We start from the raw sequence: 18751 nt of genomic DNA on the forward strand, positions 1-18751 counted from the left end.
CGTCACTTTGCACATCATCTTATGTGGCTGATCTGAAGAAGAAAGTAAACATTTTGTCACCCAAAAAGAAGGCTGCCTGAGGACGCTGCCTGGAACTAAGCTGGGACAAAGTCCAACAGTTGCGACAAAGCCTGGAACTGATTTTTCTGAGCTGCATGGTGTATGCTTCTACCAGGGAACAACTGATTTCTAGCACAGCTACTAACTCCTATGTCTAAGGGCAGCATTTCTACAGCCAAGCATCAGCAAGGCTTGCAATACCTCATAGCAGGAAAGCAGCAGAGCTGTGCTCATTTACAGTGGCAGAGAACCTGGCCCTAGGAGTATATCCAGTATTTATACTCCTAGGTAAGCATGATAGGAATAAAGGCAGAGCAGCAGGGTAAGGCTAGAAGAGAAGGATGGAAATACTTAAAGGGGGCTGCAAGCACTATTGGCTCTTGTTTCACATCTGTGCAGTCTGTTTTGGTGTCCATAGGGCCCTTGCTGAAGTAGGAGGGGACACCCAGCTGGTAACTTGTGTTGAAAGATTCATTAGGGTATTCACATCTTAGCAGGGTTTTTCTGGAAAGCAGCATGTGTACATGTTGTTCCTAGCACACTGTCCCAACATGTTGGATCCACTGTGCTGGGCCCTTCAGCAATCCAGTCACAGCTCCTGCTTGAAGCTGCCTGGATGGGAAAAGAGGATGTGACAAGAGAAGTACTGGCTAGTTAATGGAAGGCAGTATCTTCTCCACTTGCCATGGTGCACTTGAAAGCAATTACAGGCATTAGTGTTGCAATGGTGGCAAGGCTCAAATAGTCAGGATTTCCAGTTCACAGGTATGCTTGTCTTTCAGAGTATGGTTCCATATTGAAGCAGACCAAAGTTTAAAGTGCTCAAAACTCTGTTGTGTTTCCTTCAGACTGGAAATGCTTAGGAAACATCACTGTGGAAACACTGAAACTGCATCTTACAGGAAGGATGCATCCCTGGTAGAGACAATCTTGTTGCATCTGTAGTGGCTGATAGCAGCAAGAATGTCAACATGAAGAGTGGCCACAGAGCTCGGGAAATCCTGTTCACCTTGAAATGACATGGGCTCAAAGACAGGGTTCCCAAGCTCCTGGCTGGGGAGCCAGACAGACATGCAGCAAGATTCAGGGCTCTGGCCAGCCCGGCTGGTCTGGATTATCAAGCAAGAAGAGCACCCCATGGTCCAAGGAGCTACCAGAGCCCCCAGGAGACTTGGTTCCCTGTTGGGGAAGATACCCCCACCCCATGTCAATCAACACATCCTTGCTCCTGGGACAGTTAATCAGGTTTAGCCATGAAATCTCCCTCCAGCCCAGTGAATTGACTTTCTGTAATTGATGCTAATGATACCAGCTAGTTAATTAGCTGAGCTCACAATCACCCGTCTAAACACAACTGGAGTGTCTTTTGAGATGAGGCCCAAGATGTGATATGTATAACATTCATCCATGCAGTGTGCACGTTTTAGTTGCCATGTTCCTTGTAAGTGTCTCTAATTTTCTTTCCACTTAATTTAGCTTTTTAACTACTATTTATATATCAGTAACTCTTTAAATTCTTGGAGTTATTTAGGGCATTTTGCTCATCTTTACCTGGGAAATCTGTGTTGCAGGGGTACTCACAGGCACACTTTCAGTCTCTCCTGTGGGAATAAAGAATTTCAGTCTATTAAAATTACTTATTATAGTTGCTATAAATAACGAGAACAGAGGGTTTGAAGTCCCTCTTGAGGTACAAATCAGTTTTAAAGGACTCAAGTCTTACTTTAGGAGGTATGAACACCATATCATTTGTAAATTAAACTGCAGTTATAAAACAGACAGTAAATTCACCTCATATGCTGTCCTGTGTGTGAATGAAGCTGATCCCTGTGAAGAGGTGAGAAACCTTGTATGTGCAAACAGGGCTACATTGCTCCCTGTGAAGTTCAGTTCTGTGTACCAGCCTTAAATAACAGGTTTTTCCCCCTAAATCCTCACTGATCCCTCCCCTTTGTGAAAATGTGGATTTTATCCTTTACTGTATTTGTGCATATTTATCTCCACAAAAGTCTGATCTGTATATTTTAAGCCCTAGGTTAACAGACTTAGCTCATGGAGGAGTTTTTATCTATTTTGCAGAAGTGTTTTGGACACTTCAGAGACATTGTCTCTAGGCATTAATGAGTTCTGAGGATTGAAGAGGACTGAAACCAAGAAGTCTAAATATATTATTTCCTCTTTCAACATTGTCTCTTCAGTGCAGAAACCAGTTATCCAAGAGAAGTTATCACTGCACTTTGAGGGAATTACAAATAGCCATTGTTTTCCATGTTATTGCCTAAGATGGCCTTCACTCCCAGGAAACACCACCACCCAGTTCCTCATTTGAATCACCTCCCATTGGCAATGTCACTTCTTGAGACCACTTGCCTCGAAGAATTTGCTTCACCCATCTCTGCTGTCAGTCACAGACATGACCGGTGACCCAGTGCCCAATTCTAGGGGTGCCATGCTCTCTCTTTCCATGCTGGCCGCAGGTGTTAAGTCCCTTACCCACCTGGGCCTTTAACACCACAGAAATTCAGGCCTGCAGAGGCTTGAAAAGGGTGCAGGGAGGACTTTACCCAGTCAGCCAGTGCACGAAGTAGAAAGCTGAAGCCTGGAAGTCAGAGCTTTCCAAGGCAGACATGTTCTGATTTCTTTACCCCCTGAGGGGGAATATGGGTTACTGCCAAGGGCACCTAGGAATTGGCCCTGTTCTGGTCCTTAGGATTTGTCCTGATTCAGAGGAAAAGGAGCAAATTGAGGTCTTTTCCAACCCTAACTATTCTATGATTCTGTGATTCCCCAGTGACTCGCAGGAGTGTGAGGCAGAGGGAGGAGGGGCTGTATGCCCCTCTCTGCCTATGTACTGCTTTCTCCTCATGCTGGCTGGTCCTGCAGCCCTGGGGAGGGGTAGGTTAGCAAGGTCAGACAGTGATTCCCTCCAGGGAATATCCTATAAGGTTCCTCCTGCAGAAAACAAGGGGTAAGAGGCTGACTGGGAAAAGTAACCATGAACTCAAAGAGCCAGTTGTTTGGGGTGAAATCTCATCAGCCCAAGTCCCAAGTTTCATCTTTTAAATGACCAGTTGTTTTCATTTTCAGCTTTGGCCCTTCTGGGGGTAAATTTTGTCTGCAACCCCACAAACTCGAAACTGACTTTTGACCTTAAGTGAATGATGAAGCTTTCTAATGGTGCCTCATTGGGGCTTGAGAAGGCAAATGATGTTTAAATGTTACTGCTGGACCCTTACTGTTGGATGGTAATGACTGACCCAAAAAAGAGCAAAAGGGCATGTTTCTTAATCATTAGCACGATACAAACCAGGTGCTGGGAGGACAGTGAGATGCTGGTTTTGCACGGTGGTGGGCATATTGAATGCTGAGCTTTGTGGGGGTCTGGAGAAGTCAGGTAGCAGTGCAGCAAGAAAGAGCTATGGTCTGTCCTCACAATTTCTTTGGGAGGGCTGGACCCAAGCACTGAAGAAGTCTGAATCTTTCATTTGGGTTTGGATAGGAATCAGTCTGTAGTGTCCTTGGAGAAACTCAAAGCAAAGAACTCCTCCTGAGCGAGGCCAGAAGAGGGGAAAGGATCCCTGCTCCCGTGATTTTACTTCCCACCTTTGTCATGAGCATGAGCAGAAGCACTGTCTGCATGTTCCCTGTCAAAACCCAGATAATTACTATAAAGTCACTGTTAAAAGCTGGAGCAGAGGAGGCTCCTCACAGTTGCCCTGTGGGAAGAAAGGGGATTTGTGGTTATCTCCCAATTTCTGCACTGAACATCTGCAGCCCATGGGGGCATACCAATTAATTGGAAAAGATCTCTGAGTTAATTTCCTTTCCAGGCTGCTGTAGTGCAGGGGCTGAGGTACACAGACCTAATTTATCAAATTAGAATAATAATAATAGAGAAATTAACTCTTCCATTAGCTATGCCATGAATGAATGTTGGCACCACCAAGCATCTTCTAAGAGGTGAAGAGATAGTTCGGGCTCTCTCCTGACCTGACAGTTATGGGCACTCCTAAATTTGCTCCCCCTGCTCGTCATAGTTTCAAGAGTTTCTATGGACATAGTCACCTCTGAGGTAGCAAGGCAGAGGATAATGCTGCAAGGGGTTTGGGGTGAGAAGCAAGTACTATCAGCCCCATATTGCTCTGTAAGAATAATTATAACTGATAACCACTAAAACCCTGGACCCCTGAGCTTTGTAGACTTTCTAGAAGTGTTGCTGACTGTAGCAGGACTGGTTGCATGCAAGCAGTGTGGCCTGGACACATCTTGGTGCTTGCAAGATCATGACTGGTGCGGAAGTCTGGGTTGTTGCAATGACAGGAACAAGAACCCCTTGCAATAAAGCATGTGGGGGGTAGAAGCAGATCCTCATCATAGTGCCCTCATGTAAGACAAAGCATTTGACAGTTAGAAGTCTCTCTACATCCCAAGGCAGAGATGGGTCCAAGGCAAGAGAGAGGAATGACTTCCCACAGTGGACATTACATATGCCACAGGATTATTTTCCAGAGGGGAGAGGGAGGTGTTTATAAAATAAAAGATAAAAACTTCACACCTCAGATATTTCTATGAATTTAAAAGAAGGGAACATTTGCCCAAAGCTGCTATGGCTAAGAGGTGTTCTCAGGGGGCTAGCTGCCAACAGACAGCTCATACGAGAGCAGGTTTCCTCCTTGCTGTTTTTCATACTAACAAGAAGTGAAATAAGAGGATGCTTTACCTTCTTGTTTGTTTGAGTCCATGGCTGCTATAGGGTGTGCGTCCTCGGAGGGACTCCTGTCCTTACTCTGGAGGGTTCTGGTTGGTCACTGGGAACATCCCATGGCTTAGAGCTGCCCACATGTGAGCCCTGCGATGGGTCAGCTGGTCTGAACCCTGAGTGCAGAAAGATGCAGAAAGGATTTATTGAGCGGAGATGCTCAAAGTTCAGAAAACAGAGGGCAGAGGAGCAGGGATTTGAGAGGGGATGAGGCATCTTAAAGGTCTCTTTGGGTTCACAGTGCCTCCACAAGCAGAATAGGGGCCAATCCAAGCAAACACTTCCCTCCCAGCCCAAGGCCGTTTGTATTTATGTGGATGGGTGATGAAGAGGTTCTATGTAACCCCACAGAGACTATTTGCTCAGCAAGATGCTTCTTATATGAACACAGAAGTAAAATGAAGCATACTCTGAATGGAACATAAACATCTTGCATGGGTGCTCTGCAACAAATCAAAGGACCAGCTTTTTGCTATGCAACTAATCACCCAAAATGTCCTCCAAATTTGTGTTTGGGACACAGAGATATTGCCTTCACAATCCTGCTGGCACTTTTGGAGGTGCTTGTACTGCTTTCTCTGCCAGTTGTCTCCCTGATTTTTTGAGGCACAGGAGTGCTGCAAGGCACCTCAGTGTGTAGAGCTGCAGCCTCTCTGGAAGCCTAGTCAATCCCTTGGTAAAGCATCTCATCAGTCTGGTAATGGAGTTAGGACTTTGGAAACAGTCTTTAGATAATGCCTGGTTAATGACTCAGGCAGAGCCCCCCAAAAATGGATTGCACCAGCTAACACTTCTCTTATCAGCATGGGCACTGCCTCACATCCATGCTTCCTCTCCCCAGGGTTTAATACAAGTCTGCTTTTGTCGAGCCTTACTAGGGAACCAGATGTGATTTAGGACTCTAGAATGACCTCACACCTCCATTCCTGTCTGCCATAGATATGCCCAAGGCTGTTGTGAGTTATCATTAGCTTTGTTAATGGGATTGGAGGGGCCAGTGTAATTATGGCACAAAGCTCTGCTGACACAGCTCTGCCAGGAGGGCTGTGGTGATTCAGAGAAGCCTGGGATGATGTTTACAAGGAAGAAGGCACAGAGAAAGGCACATAGCATTAAATAGATGGGAGAGATGCAAAAGATGCAAGAGCCCTGGTGGCTTTAGGAAATGGCTGCTGAAACAGTTGCTTCTGGTGCAGTCAGGAGCGTAGCTTAGCGGCCACACACTTTTGACCTGATAGCTTTCCAGTGTGGAGTTCCTGAGGGGGGACGGCGGTGGCACCATCAGGGCCCCTGAGGTGGGGTGATGCTGAGTGTTTTTGAGCTGTGGCAAGGGATGCCTCATATGATCAGGCTGGGAGTGGCACAGCCAACAGCATATACAGCCAGCCTCCTGCTGAGGGTATGGTGAGGACTGGAAGGCTTCCAGAGCACAGTGCTGGGAGTTGGGACACAGACTTGGGAGTTTGCATCTTCCTGAGATTGAGGATTAATGAAAGGATAAATGCATTATTTGTAAGAGCTACAAGATCCATTGTCTGCTCAGGACAGAGGATCCTCTGGTGACATGTGGAAAATCTGAGACAAGCTGGAGGGACTTTGGATGTGGGCTTTGTACAAACAGGCTGGGAAAGCTTCTAGGTGGACAATGAGCTTCTACAATGGGCTTTGTACAAACAGGCTGGGAAAGCTTCTAGGTGGACAACAATTCTAGGTTACAGTGAGATAAACGCAATAGTTTATTTAATCTGTTTTCTATCAGCTGATGGTGTAAAAGTCATTTTCTTGTTCTGAAGTCTCTAAATCTCATGGCAGAATTTAGATGGGCAGGGACCTCTGGAGTTACCTGACTCAAAGCAGGGCTAACCCCAAAGCTGGATCAGATTGCTCAGAGCCGCATCTAGACCAGGTCTGACTGTCTCCCAGGCTGGTGACTTCTCAACCTTTCTGGGCCTGTCCCAGGACTGCTGTACTCTCATGGGCAAGATGTTTCTCGTTACAGCCAGTGTTTCCATTGCTGCAGCTTGTGCCCTCAGTAATTTATCCTTTCATTGTTTCTGTTGGAAAAGCCCAACTGTCTAGTCTATAAGGCCCATTAGGTGGTTGCAGATGGCTGTAGGACCCCCTAGCCTTCTCTTTCCCAATCTGAACAAACTCAGCTCCCTCAGCCTCTCCTATGCTGTGTGCTCCAGTCCTCTTTAGAGGAATAAACCAACAAATATATAAACAAATGTTTTTTCTGATAGGTATCCAGAATGGCAAGAACACGATTTGCTTCTGAAACACGTAAATATGCAGTTGCTTTTAAAGTAGCCTAACCTCCTCTCTAGTAGTTTTGAGGAGCAGGTACTTAAGTCTGGGCCTCTGAGAAAAACAGACCTTCAACTTCAGCTTCAGCAGCAGCTTGTTTAGTAGCAAAGCTGTTAAACTTTACTTCTGGCTTAGACTAGTCAATGCCATAGCAAATTCATGAGGCTTCTGTTATTGGGACCAGCTTATTTAACACTGAGAGCTGTTTTAAAAAATCAGAATTGTTTCTGCAATGCTGGGGATAAAGGAACACATAGGAAAGGCAAAACAGGTATGAGAAAAATGTAAATCTCACCTGTGATAAACTTTGGCACAGCTTTTTGCTGGAAATTCTTTTTTTTTTTTGGTAATAAAAACATGTACATATTTTTACCCATTCTGCTTTTATATTATTAATGTTTTACCATGCCAGTTATAGCAGCATAACAGTATATAATTGTTATCTATTAATAATAATAATAAACAAACATCAATTAGTATGGAATTAGTTATATTAATATACATTAAATACACTAACTGCATGGTATGTCTTAAAGGTTTTATAATTTTACTATTCACTGGGTCAATTATTCTGGGGATCCCTAAATCTCTGGTGACAATGTGATATTGGTATCTCTGGCCTTCTCAAGGCAGGGTGACCATACCCAGCCAGTACCAAAATCATTTACTGTGGGAGAATGCCAAAATGAGAGTATCTAACCCATGCTGCTGCACAGCTTTAAATGGGGAAGTCAGGGGACTGTAATGCATGAGGAAACGATGCATAAGGCAGGCATCCAAGATGAAGAAAAGACAGAATTATGGTATAATTCAGTTCCATCAAGTGCTCTCTACTTCCACCAGCTCCTCCCAGGCCATTTGAGGTCTCAAAATGCTTGTGTCACTGTCTAGGTCCCACTTGGGCATGTTCCCTTGCCCATCACGTCACCAGGCCATGCCACCAGTCTCACAGATGGTGATTCAGGCTGAGGGATGCAACACAAAGAGTATCTGTGTCTACCTTCCCCTAACACGTGGAAACCTGCAGTTGTCATGCATGGAGGAGAAGTCCTCAGGAGGGCATTCCCCCCCTCTGCTGTGCTACAGGTGATGACAAAGAAAGAAGTTTGTCTGATACAGAGAAAAATAACCTGCATGAGGTTTTAATGACAGTGGAGCAAAACTTGTAGAAAAAGGGCTTATATGAGGATGTGTCATTGCCCTATTACCTATCTTCTGTTCTCATGCACTTTCAGGGCCACAAAGGGCTAGAAGATATGCCCTTGGCATTGTATCTCATCTCTTGTTTTATAAAAACACTGTGAGTTCCTGCTATCATCACAAGTAATATTTTCCTTATAGAGGGAAGTCAAAGCAATGGAGATTTAACACTCGTGCAGACAAGGACAATGTCTGAGCACAGCCTCTGTCCTCTGCAAAGCTCAGAAGTGAGGTTTGAAACTGGGACACCGGGGATGCTGCCATCCTCTCTGCTCCAGCACCACCAGCTCTGCTGTATGACCGCACTGCAAAGTAGGCTGACCTTGGTTAAGTGGGTCCAAAAATCTTCCCTGCTTACAGTTATGGAGTTACTGTCTTTCATGTGTCCTCTGGCTGCAGACTGCAATTTCCTGAGTCACCCCTCCGTTCTTTGTTAGATCAAATAATTACATTACAATGGCTACTTTACATTAAGGAATCACTGCTGGACTCCATGATATATATAACATTGCCTGTCCCTCATTCTTCTGAACTGCTGAATATACAGAGCAAAACTTTCTTCCACATCACTAAACCAAACAAAATGTGTGTGGTTTGGAGTGAAGGCTTGTCCTCTGTTCTTCCTGACTGCCAGGTAGGGAAGCTGTTAACACTGTCCTTACCAGGGACAAGGCTTTTAGTCAGCGTGAGCTGACTGAGCAGCGTTTAGCTTGTTCCTAAAGGGAAAGGGATTGGAAAATAGGGTTGACTTCTGGCCTTAAGACCCTTGATGTGGGCTGCTTGGTCAAATCCTATCTCTGCTGGCAGTGAACAAGTCATAACCTCACAGCAGAGTCTAGGTGAGTAGAAACCCTTGTATATCTTCAGTTCAACTTCCTGTTTGGATCAAGGCTAACTCCAAACTAGATAGGTTCCTTAGAGCTGTGTCCAGTTCAGGTCTGAATATTTCCTCCAGTATCCTGGGGAAGAATATTTTTCCTTACATGCAGTCAGGATTTCCCTTTGCTGCAGCTTGTGCCCATTGCCTTTCACTGTGCACCTCTGGGAAGAATGTGGACTCTGTCTACTTTATAGCCCCCTTGAGGCAGTGAAAAACTGCAAAAGGATCTCCCCCTTCACCTCTTTTTCTCAGTACTCAGCAGGCCCCATACCCTTAACCCCTTCCCATATGCACACACATGGATGCATGGGCACACTGGAAGTAAAAGCAAGTCCTCCATAAGGCTGCTTTCCTAAACCACTATCCGGCCTCCACCCCTGGCAAATACAAGGTTTGCCTCATATGCCAGCCACCACAGGGTAGTTTCCTCATGAACAAGGATGTGTTATTGTCCCTCTGCAAGCTTCCCACTGGACAGGTTCAACAACCAGTCTCATGAAGCCATCATCAGGCTGTCTTGGCTTGCAATCCAAGCCTATGCCCCCCCTACTTTAAGGACAAGAAATGACAAAGATGTTCTTGTTTCTTCAGAGCTGAGCATTAAAACACATTTACCTTCTTGCAGCTCTCATCCAGCTAAAATTACATCTCCGGAGCAAAGCCCAGAGAATAGTTTCAGGGTGTTAAAGCCACCAGGTTACTCCATTGTGGCTAAAGGAAATATTTTTCTGTAATCTGTCTCTATCTTCCCTCCAGCAACCAAATCTGACAAGCCCAAAAACCAAAGCCGTGCCACCTCTGACACTAGTGATTGCCATGATTCTGGCCACTGGTGTGCAGCAAAGAATACTGCCCTGATGCCTTGTAGCTGGCACTGCAGCCCCCCCAGTGCAGGGCAGAAGGCACGTGAAAGTTAACAGAGCCTGAGCCAGCACCCACTTCCCATGAGATCCCCATAGAAAATGGTGAAAAGGTGTGGGTGGGTGAGGAGGTCCCAGAGTTTGCCCTCTCTAGCTGTGCTTCAGGCACAGGGTCAGAGACCACAGTGACGTGCCCCTGAGACGGGATTCCTGCATAGAGCTGTACGTGAGGGAGGGAGAGGAGGCAGGTCCTGCAGCCTGCGCTGCATTTGTGTGACCATGCTCACCCTTCCAGTGCTCCCCCCACATGGAATGGCACAACTGGGAGAAGCAATCAGCTGTGGAGATGATCGCTTGTTACAAAGAGTGACCAAATAACCCAAGCATCAGCATGCAAACAGGCAAAGTTGAATAAAGCATTTACAGCCTAGCCTTGATGGACAACAGTAACTGTCTGGCTTTCTGTTCCATTCTGCTTCTGAAATCATGACATGGGTAACAGTGCGAGGAAATCTGTATGCACTTTTGCTGCTTCAGGTGTTAAACATCCACAACTGTCCTAAATAAAAGCTTGGGATCTGCCTGGTAACTGTCTCAATCCTGCTGGCTGAGATTGCTGGCTGGTTTTAATAGCCCACTTGAAGAACAAGCCCCGGTCCTCTACAGAGAGCAAAAATTTAGTGATTTACTCTCATCACTCTCATGCTTTGTCTCCAGCTGTCACTCAGACACTTCAGTTCAGCATGATACCTCAATTTATCTCTTAAATGGTAACAGCAGAGAAAAACCAAACATCTTTTTTAACCTGGTATTTTAGAGACCTTACTATAAATGCAGCCTCACAAGACTCTCCAGCACACTAAGAAGCTAGATCTCTATACACAGTCTTAGAAGAAATCATCTGGAAATAACTGTGGGCACATAAGATGCAAAACACTTTAAATACCATTGTATGTACTGCACATGCAATGTTAAACAGCGATGTCTCTAGCTTTTCCCAATCATACGAAAAACTGTATTACTAGTCCCACTCTTCATTCTTTGCCGAGTATAGTTTAAACTTACCTCAGGCTGTCTGAAGATCCTTCAGCACTGGCGGTTGCCAGAGTTGGGAATTAGCACTGTGCAGGAAAGGAGAGAGAACAGCAATGGTGGTTTGACGTTTCCCGGGATGGGACTGTCACATGCTAATCACTGATTTGAAACGCAAGCATAACAAATGCCTTCTAATTATGTAATCTTTGGGTCACATCCTTGCATGCCCATGCGGTAATCAGGGCTGTGTGCTGGGATGATACTGACTTTTTTTTCCTCTTTAATTAGAATTGCACACTGCTGTGAAGGGAGGGTGAGAAGCCTTGAGAAGCGATGGGCAGAGGGGGCCACGTGGTGGGAGCTGATGTGATGTCTCTGATACTTCCCTGAGCTCCAGTGCTCTTAAGTACCTCCTCAAGTACCAAACCAGGCATCCTGCAGCTGGGGACAGGGTGATGGGAGCAGCTCCTCCCCTCTTTCTCTGACACCCTCAGCCTCCTACCATGCATGGCCTCATGAGGGATGCCAGGGCCGAAGGGCGCCCTTTCTTTCATTCAGGGGCAAGGGAAAGGTTGCCAAAGTAGCAGCTCTTAGCATTTCTGTACTTTCTGTTGCTTGTTGGATCATGAAAAATCTCCTTTGAGTAAAAATAAATAAGATCTTGGAGTGAGGTGAGAGAGTGGGAGGGAGCAGCTTTCCACAACCTGCTCTGTTTCTTCACTAAGGTCCTGCAGGACTTTTTGCTCCAAAGAGCATCAAGAAAGCAGAGGAGAATGCAGGTAACACAAGGCCGTGGGTGTCAGGAAAAGGTTTGAAGAATCCAGTGAGATACTCCAAAGCATAAGTGCAGGGAGACATAAAGGAGGCACAGTAACAAAAGCCAAACTGATTTCTCCCTGAAAGGCAAAGCTCTGCTTCACGGTATCTTTCAGGCAGAAAACCTGAGATGTAAAAAACTAAAATCAGTGTAATTGCTGTGGAGGACAGGCTCACAGGTTAACGCTGTGTGGAAGATGCTGCTACCTCTGAAGACAAGGACTACGGACAGGGATGCTGTATTTCTTTTTTTGAACTGTCCATTTTAGGAACAAAACACAATAAAACTGAACAAAATAAAATGACAATTCTGAAGGATTTTGCTGGGAAGTGCTTTTTTATTGTGATTTCAACAAACAGCTCAAGCTCGGAAAGATTTATAAAATAAATAAAAACATTTAGCTTCACAAATCTGTGAACAAAACATTTCAAATAGAGATTTTCCTGCAGGCAGCTTTAAGACAAAGGACTGAAAAATGTTATATTGCCAAATGATCCATGAGCCATTTTATTTCAGACGGCCCAGTATGTTCCAGTCTGTTGATAATGTGCTTCGTTTTATTTTGCTAATAAATCACAAGGCCCAACATTTTTCCTAATCCTAGAAAAATTAGTTGAGTATTTCAGAGCACTGCTGAAGGAACGGTATTTATACACTGTGTCTGCAAATTGAGGCAAGGACAGGTATTTACTAGAACTCCCTTAAATATCTGGCAAGCAAACACTCAACGGACATTTTTCCCTGACAACACTGGTATGTTGAGTTGGGTTTTTAATAAACTAGAAAGCAAGTTTTCTGCTTTGTAAAGCAAAGTTTTCAGATTCATAGTGCAGAGACCTTTGATGATGAAACCCAAACAAAAATAAAATGGGGATTTCATTGCATTAGATTTTCTGATCAGACAGAGACAGTGATTGGTCTCCCCTGTGCATTCTCCTGTCTACTTCCCTTCCCCATAGCAGAGGTCTGTTCTTGAGCAGTCTGGTATCAGAGCCTGGGGTTTATGGGTCTTGACCTGTGAGGAGTAATTACCACATTCCAGCTGCACTTGTTCTCTGCCCTGACCCTACTATGCAGCATCTGGCTCAAGGTAAACATGATCATAGGAGCACTGTATTTGCAGAAGCTTCTGTGGGTGGTGAAGTTTGTTTTCTGGAGAAAGTTATAAAAGTTGAGTATAAATTAGGTGCTGTTTTTCGATGACAGGTTTTTTCTTTGAAAGACATTCCTAGGACAAGTTAAACAGCCTCAGTGGTTATTTGTAATAAATACATGAAGAAATCAATGCCTGTTGAAAACTGGTCACAGCTGTTGAGCCCAGAATGCAATTCATGGCTTGACTTTGCAAACAACGATTTGGGAAGGGCTTTACCCACGCTTACTACAAGCGCGCTGATGACTAAAAAGGCCAATGTGAGATAGGGAAATCCTGCTGCAAAAAGCACAGTGAAAGGTCTTCTTGGGTGGCACAGGTGGGGCGCGATTCTTTCTACATTGTCTTTTCTCCTCGAGACTAGTTCTGCGTGAGTTCTCAAAGGAGACAACAGCGTTATGTATGGTGTGTCTCCAAGTCTCCCGATTGGAGGCCAAGGTGGACCACTGATGGTAGTCAATATGGCCAAGGTTAAGGTAGTGTTTCAGAGAGTCCTTATACCACCTCTTTGGAGCACTTCTCTGTGGCAGCTGCTGGCAAGTTCAGTGTAAAACACAGTCTTAGGGAGGCAGTGATCCTCCATCCTGGAGACGTGCCCTGCCCAGTGCAGCTGCAGTTTCAGCAATATGGCCTCGATACTGGTGACCCCTGCCTGTTCGAGGACAGCGACATTTGACGCATAGTCAGTCCAATGGATGTTTAGAATTGTACAGAGGCAGCGTTGATGGAAGCATTCAAGGAGTCGCAGGTGATGGCAGTAGATAACCCATGATTCAGACCCCTATAAAAGAGTAGGCAGTACAATGGCTCTATAGACACTGATCTTTGTACTTTTCTTCAGGTGTCTATTGCACCAGACTCTTTTATGGAGTTTTCCGAAGGCTCTGCATGCCTTTGCTATTCTGTTATCTATCTCTTTGTTGATCATGGCATCCAAGGAAATAAGGCTTCCCAGATAGCTGAACTGCTGAACTGACTTAAGCTCTGACTTGCTAATGGTAATGTGGGGATGATGGTAATCTTCTCGTGGTGCAGGTTGGTAGGGAACTACTGTCTTCTTCAAGCTGACTTCCAGCCCGAAAAGCTCAGCCACCTCCGCAAAGCAAGATATTAAACTCTGCAGAGCTGCTTCTGTGTGGGCAACAAGGGCAGCATCATCAGCAAAAAGCAGTTCATGGGCAAGATGATTTAGGGTCTTAGTGTGGGCCTTCAGTCGCCTTAGATTGAATAGGCTCCCATCAGTACGATATCAAATATAAATGCATTTTGTTCGTCGAGGTCTACTGTAGCCCTTTGGAGCATCATGCTGAAGAAGATTGTGAATAAAGTCGGTGCGAGAACACAACCTTGTTTCACACCATTGGTTATTGGGAAAGGCTCAGAGAGTGCATCGCCATACCTGACTTGGCCTTGCTGATCCTCATGTAACAGAATAATCATTCTGAGGAACTTGGGGGGACAACCTAATCGTTCCAAGATCAGCCACAGGCCTTTCCTGCTCACAGTGTCAAAAGCTTTGGTGAGGTCAACGAAAGTTACACAGAGCCCCTTATTCTGCTCTCTACACTTTTCTTGCAGTTGTCTGAGAACAAATACCATGTCTGTGGTACTTCTATTAGCTCTGAAACCACACTGACTTTCAGGTAGAAGTTCTGCGATAGCGGGTACTAACCTGTTCAATAGTATTCTTGCAATATTTTTTCCAGCAATGGAGAGCAGAGTTATACCTTGGTATCCTGAGCAGTCTGACTTTACACCTTTTTTCTTATATGGAGTGATGATGATTGCATCACGAAAATCTGATGGTAGTTTACCTTGCTCCCAACAGCACACAACTAGCTCATGAAATTTAGCATGAAGTGCTTGGCCTCCATGCTTCCAGATTTCAGGTGGGACTCCATCAACCCCAGCTGCCTTGCCAGTTTTCACCTGCTGTATAGCCTTAAGAGTCTCTTCCATGGTAGGGGCTAAATCCACTTCATTTTTTACCGGATGTTGTAGAATGTGCTGGATTCCTTCACCTTGGACTACACAGTTAGCACTAAAGAGTGTTTGAATATGTTCAGACCAACGATTCAGGATGGAGATTTTATCTGTAAGAAGCGTTTGGCCATCTGCACTAAGTAAGGGGCTTTGAACCTGAAATGTGGGTCCATACACTGCCTTCAGAGCCTCATAGAATCCTCTGTGGTCACCCAGATCTGCACATAATTGAGTCTTTTCTGCTAGGTTGAGCCACCACTTGTTCTGGATGTCTCGAAGTTTCTGTTGGAGTTTACTGCAATCAAGACGAAAGGCTAATTTTCTTACATGGTAAAGTGGCTGAGCGAGGTGGGCTTGATGGGCAGATCTCTTCTTTGTCGGCAATTGCTGGACCTCCTGATTGTTATTGTCAAACCAGTCTTTGTTTTTCTTTAAGGAGAACCCAAAGGATTCTTCGGAGGACTGCAGGATGCTATTTTTAATATGTTGCCAAAGCGCTTCAGGAGAAGAATCTATAAGCTGGTCTTGAAGCCTAGTTTGAAGGTTGGCCTGAAAGCTGTCCCTCGCTGCAGCCATTTGGAGATTATTAACATTGAGCCTCCTCCTCTGAATGCCGCCCCTCTTAGATTTGGGCTTGAAGTGGAAATTAAGTTTGCAACGCACAAGGCAGTGGTCTGTCTGACATTCTGCACTAGGCATCACTCGGGTGTGACAGACATTGCGAACATTTCTCTGGTGCACTAAGACATAATCAATAAGGTGCCAATGTTTAGATCAAGGATGCATCCAGGTTGTCTTCCGGCTGTCTTTCTGCTGGAAAATAGTGTTGGTGATGGTAAGCTGTTGCTCTACACAGAACTCTAGTAAGAGGCGATCATTATCATTGCAGCTGCCAACACCGTGCTTGCCTAGTACTGCTTTCCAGGCTTCAAAGTTCTTACCTACTCGGGCATTGAAGTCACTAAGGATCTTATCTTCTATAGGAACCTTTTGAGTGAGGTAATGCAGGTCGGAGTAGAATTTTACTTTTTGTGCAGGGTCAGCTTGCAGAGTTGGAGCATATATGCTTATTGTGTAGTGGAAGATGTAGGGAGATAATACGATCGGAATGACCTATTGGCAAATTTTCAAGTTTAGAGGCTATGGAGTTTTTAATCATGAAGCCAACTCCAGAAAGATGACTTTCAGTTTTGGGTTTGCCTGACCAGTAGAGTGTATAGCCAGCACCATGTTCTTTAAGGCTACCTTCCTCATGAAGACGAACTTCACTGAGAGCAGCAATATCAATGTTAAGTTGTGACAATTCGTGGGTAATCAGCGCAGAACGGCACTCAGGATGCCCACTGTTCACTGTATCAAGCATGGTTCTGATGTTCCAACATGCGAGTGTCAATCTGGACACACCTTTGGAGGCAGGTGTATGCCTTTGTCTCTTTGTCTTTAATCGACCGCAACAGAAGATGCCCGTTGGCCGCGGCTAGCCAACCAGGTGGAGGGGGAGATGAGCTTTGGTTAGGCCACCTTTTCTAGGCCTCTCTCCATATGGAGCAAGCAGTGTTGTCCTTGAAAAAGGCTGCTTGGTCATTCAGGATGCTGCCGAACAAGACTGTCATCTCCTGGGTCAGTCTCGAGCAACCAATGTCCCGAATTGCCTGCATGCAGGGTTGGGCCTGCGACTTCCAGTGCACCTTATCACCTGCTGTTTCGTCCCTTGCCTGTCGCTACAGGGCTTTGCAAGTGTGGGTAAACCCTTTGGGCCTGCACAGTGGATTTTTTAGGTGAAGCTAACTGGTGCGCAGAACTGGCCCCACTCTTTACACCTGAGGTTTATCTGCCAGGGCCTAGCGAGCTTGGATGGTGACAGCAAAGTCCTCAGGTCATAGGTTTGATTACAATGTCCTTGTCTTAGATGGATGGCCTTACAGGGCTATACAAGCTCCATCTGCCCAGGTTTGAAGTTAGAGTTGTCCTTCTCCTAGGATGGTTGCCTGAAGGCTAGTGAGCCCATCCTGCCCATGGACACACTTTGACCCTTCAGTTGAGACCTGTCTGGCATGGGAGACCCTACCAGAGAGGCATGTGCCACCACCAGCATAGCTCCCAACCTCACAAGGGCACGCAAGCTCTTTCCCCACGACAAGGAGGTGCCCGCAAAAGTGAGAATGCAATTAGAGAGCTGCATTTAACCCATGCTACTGTCCATGCTAGTCACATTTACAACTTCTGCTTCAGCCCCACTGGTGCCTAGCCATGAAATGTGCTACTCCACTGCATTTCCATCTATAAAGTATCCTTCTCCTGCCATCCTATAATGACATGAATCCAGCCTGTTGAGAATATTGTCACTTTGTGGCAGTATGATGATGCGTGCATTACCCAGATAAGGAAATTGCCAAGAATAAGAACCTTCCCAGTGTAGTGTAAATACCTGCCTTAACTTTCTCCCACACCGCAGTCTGTTAAAGTTCTGACCTACAAAGCACACAGGTTAGAGAGCCAAAAGACATATTCCTTTCTTTGAAAAAGTGTATTTATACCAACATCCCAGCATGCAGCCTCTATGGGAAAAACTTCGTAGTCCCAGTCATGATTTGAAGTTACCAGGCATTAAGTCCTATGAAGTTTACCCTGAATTTAATTAGGGGCATCTTAAAGATGTGTAAGTTTATGCCACCAGTTACTGTGTGCTCTTTGTGTAAAATGCCATCCTCTCTTCCCTATCCTGATATAAGATGCTGTGACAAAGATTTACAGCCTCCTGTCCTGTGAATTCAGCCCTTGTAAACCACATATTTCTCCTGATTTTTGAAATCTGTGATCAAGTTTATCATTGTACCTGAAAACTGCTGTAAATAAGAAATACCTATGCATCTGCATCCCTTGCAAATGAGGGGAAAAGAACTTCTAAAATCAGTTACTGGAGATCTGTTTCCATTAAAAGTTTAAACCACCTTCAAGTCACAGCAAGTTGCTATGGTGCTGCCTATATATGTTCTTCCATGGTGATTTGGTGAACTGACACCTATCTCCTGTGAGCAGGAAGAAGCTAGCAATCCCAAAGCTTGGCAAGATAGCCGTCATTGGGCTGTCAGGGAGTGGCGTGTATTAACAGTCACAAAACAGTGTCAAAAAAGAGAAGTCGTAATTCCCTGTAGCAGAGGCACAACTTAATGTAATCTTCTAAAGTATTGAAGTAAATGTCCTCAGTTTTTCACCAAACATTTATCATACAGGCTCCCATTTTGTATCTAGGTACATTCTATAACATGTATTTCATTTGGTGTCTAATCTATTTAAAAATAGAATTGGTCATCCTTCTAGTACTATTGTGGCTGCTATTTTTGGTCAGCAGAGCAAGACAGAGCTTTTTTTCTGATGAAACACTACAAATTACCAAACACACATTTTAGATTTACTTCAGATACTGCACTGAGGAGGTACTTAAAGAAAAATTAAACTAAAATAATGAATGCTCTCATACCATTTTCTATGGTTAATTTTCTCATTAAATCTACAAGTAACTCATCTGCCCTGACAGCCTCAGGGGTTAATTCATTTTTCTGGGTTTTCTTTCTGTGGAGCAAGTCTTTCAGCACAAGCCATGCTTGGGACTTCAAATCTGTGCCATAAAATTAGTCCTTATATATAAATTTATGAGATACTGAAAAAAGGACAGACTGCATCTAATAAAGCCACA

General features: G+C 44.9%; 2 protein-coding genes across 7 annotated transcripts in view; both read right to left on the bottom strand.

Annotated features, from left to right (window-relative positions):
- Positions 1–12143, bottom strand: part of ARHGEF33 (Rho guanine nucleotide exchange factor 33) — a 31144-nt gene extending 19001 nt beyond the window's left edge. For 3 of the 6 annotated variants that reach the window (XM_061350327.1, XM_061350326.1, XM_061350328.1), the window contains exons 1-3: positions 11132–12143; positions 4781–4935; positions 1612–1661 (exon numbers count right to left, since the gene is read on the bottom strand). In XM_061350327.1, the coding sequence (XP_061206311.1) occupies positions 1612–1661; positions 4781–4802 (72 nt within the window). In that variant the 5' untranslated portion in view covers positions 4803–4935; positions 11132–12143. The remainder of the gene's footprint in view (positions 1–1611; positions 1662–4780; positions 4936–11131) is intronic. The other 3 variants (XM_061350332.1, XM_061350329.1, XM_061350331.1) reach the window with 2 other exon arrangements.
- GALM (galactose mutarotase) overlaps positions 1–18751 on the bottom strand; it is a 201153-nt gene that overhangs the window by 122363 nt on the left and 60039 nt on the right. The window lies entirely within an intron of this gene.

This window comes from Neopsephotus bourkii, unplaced genomic scaffold, assembly GCF_033783945.1.
Source record: "Neopsephotus bourkii isolate Nb327-2 ecotype Australia unplaced genomic scaffold, CSIRO-AGI_Nbou_v1 NB_481, whole genome shotgun sequence".
Taxonomy (NCBI): domain Eukaryota; kingdom Metazoa; phylum Chordata; class Aves; order Psittaciformes; family Psittacidae; genus Neopsephotus; species Neopsephotus bourkii.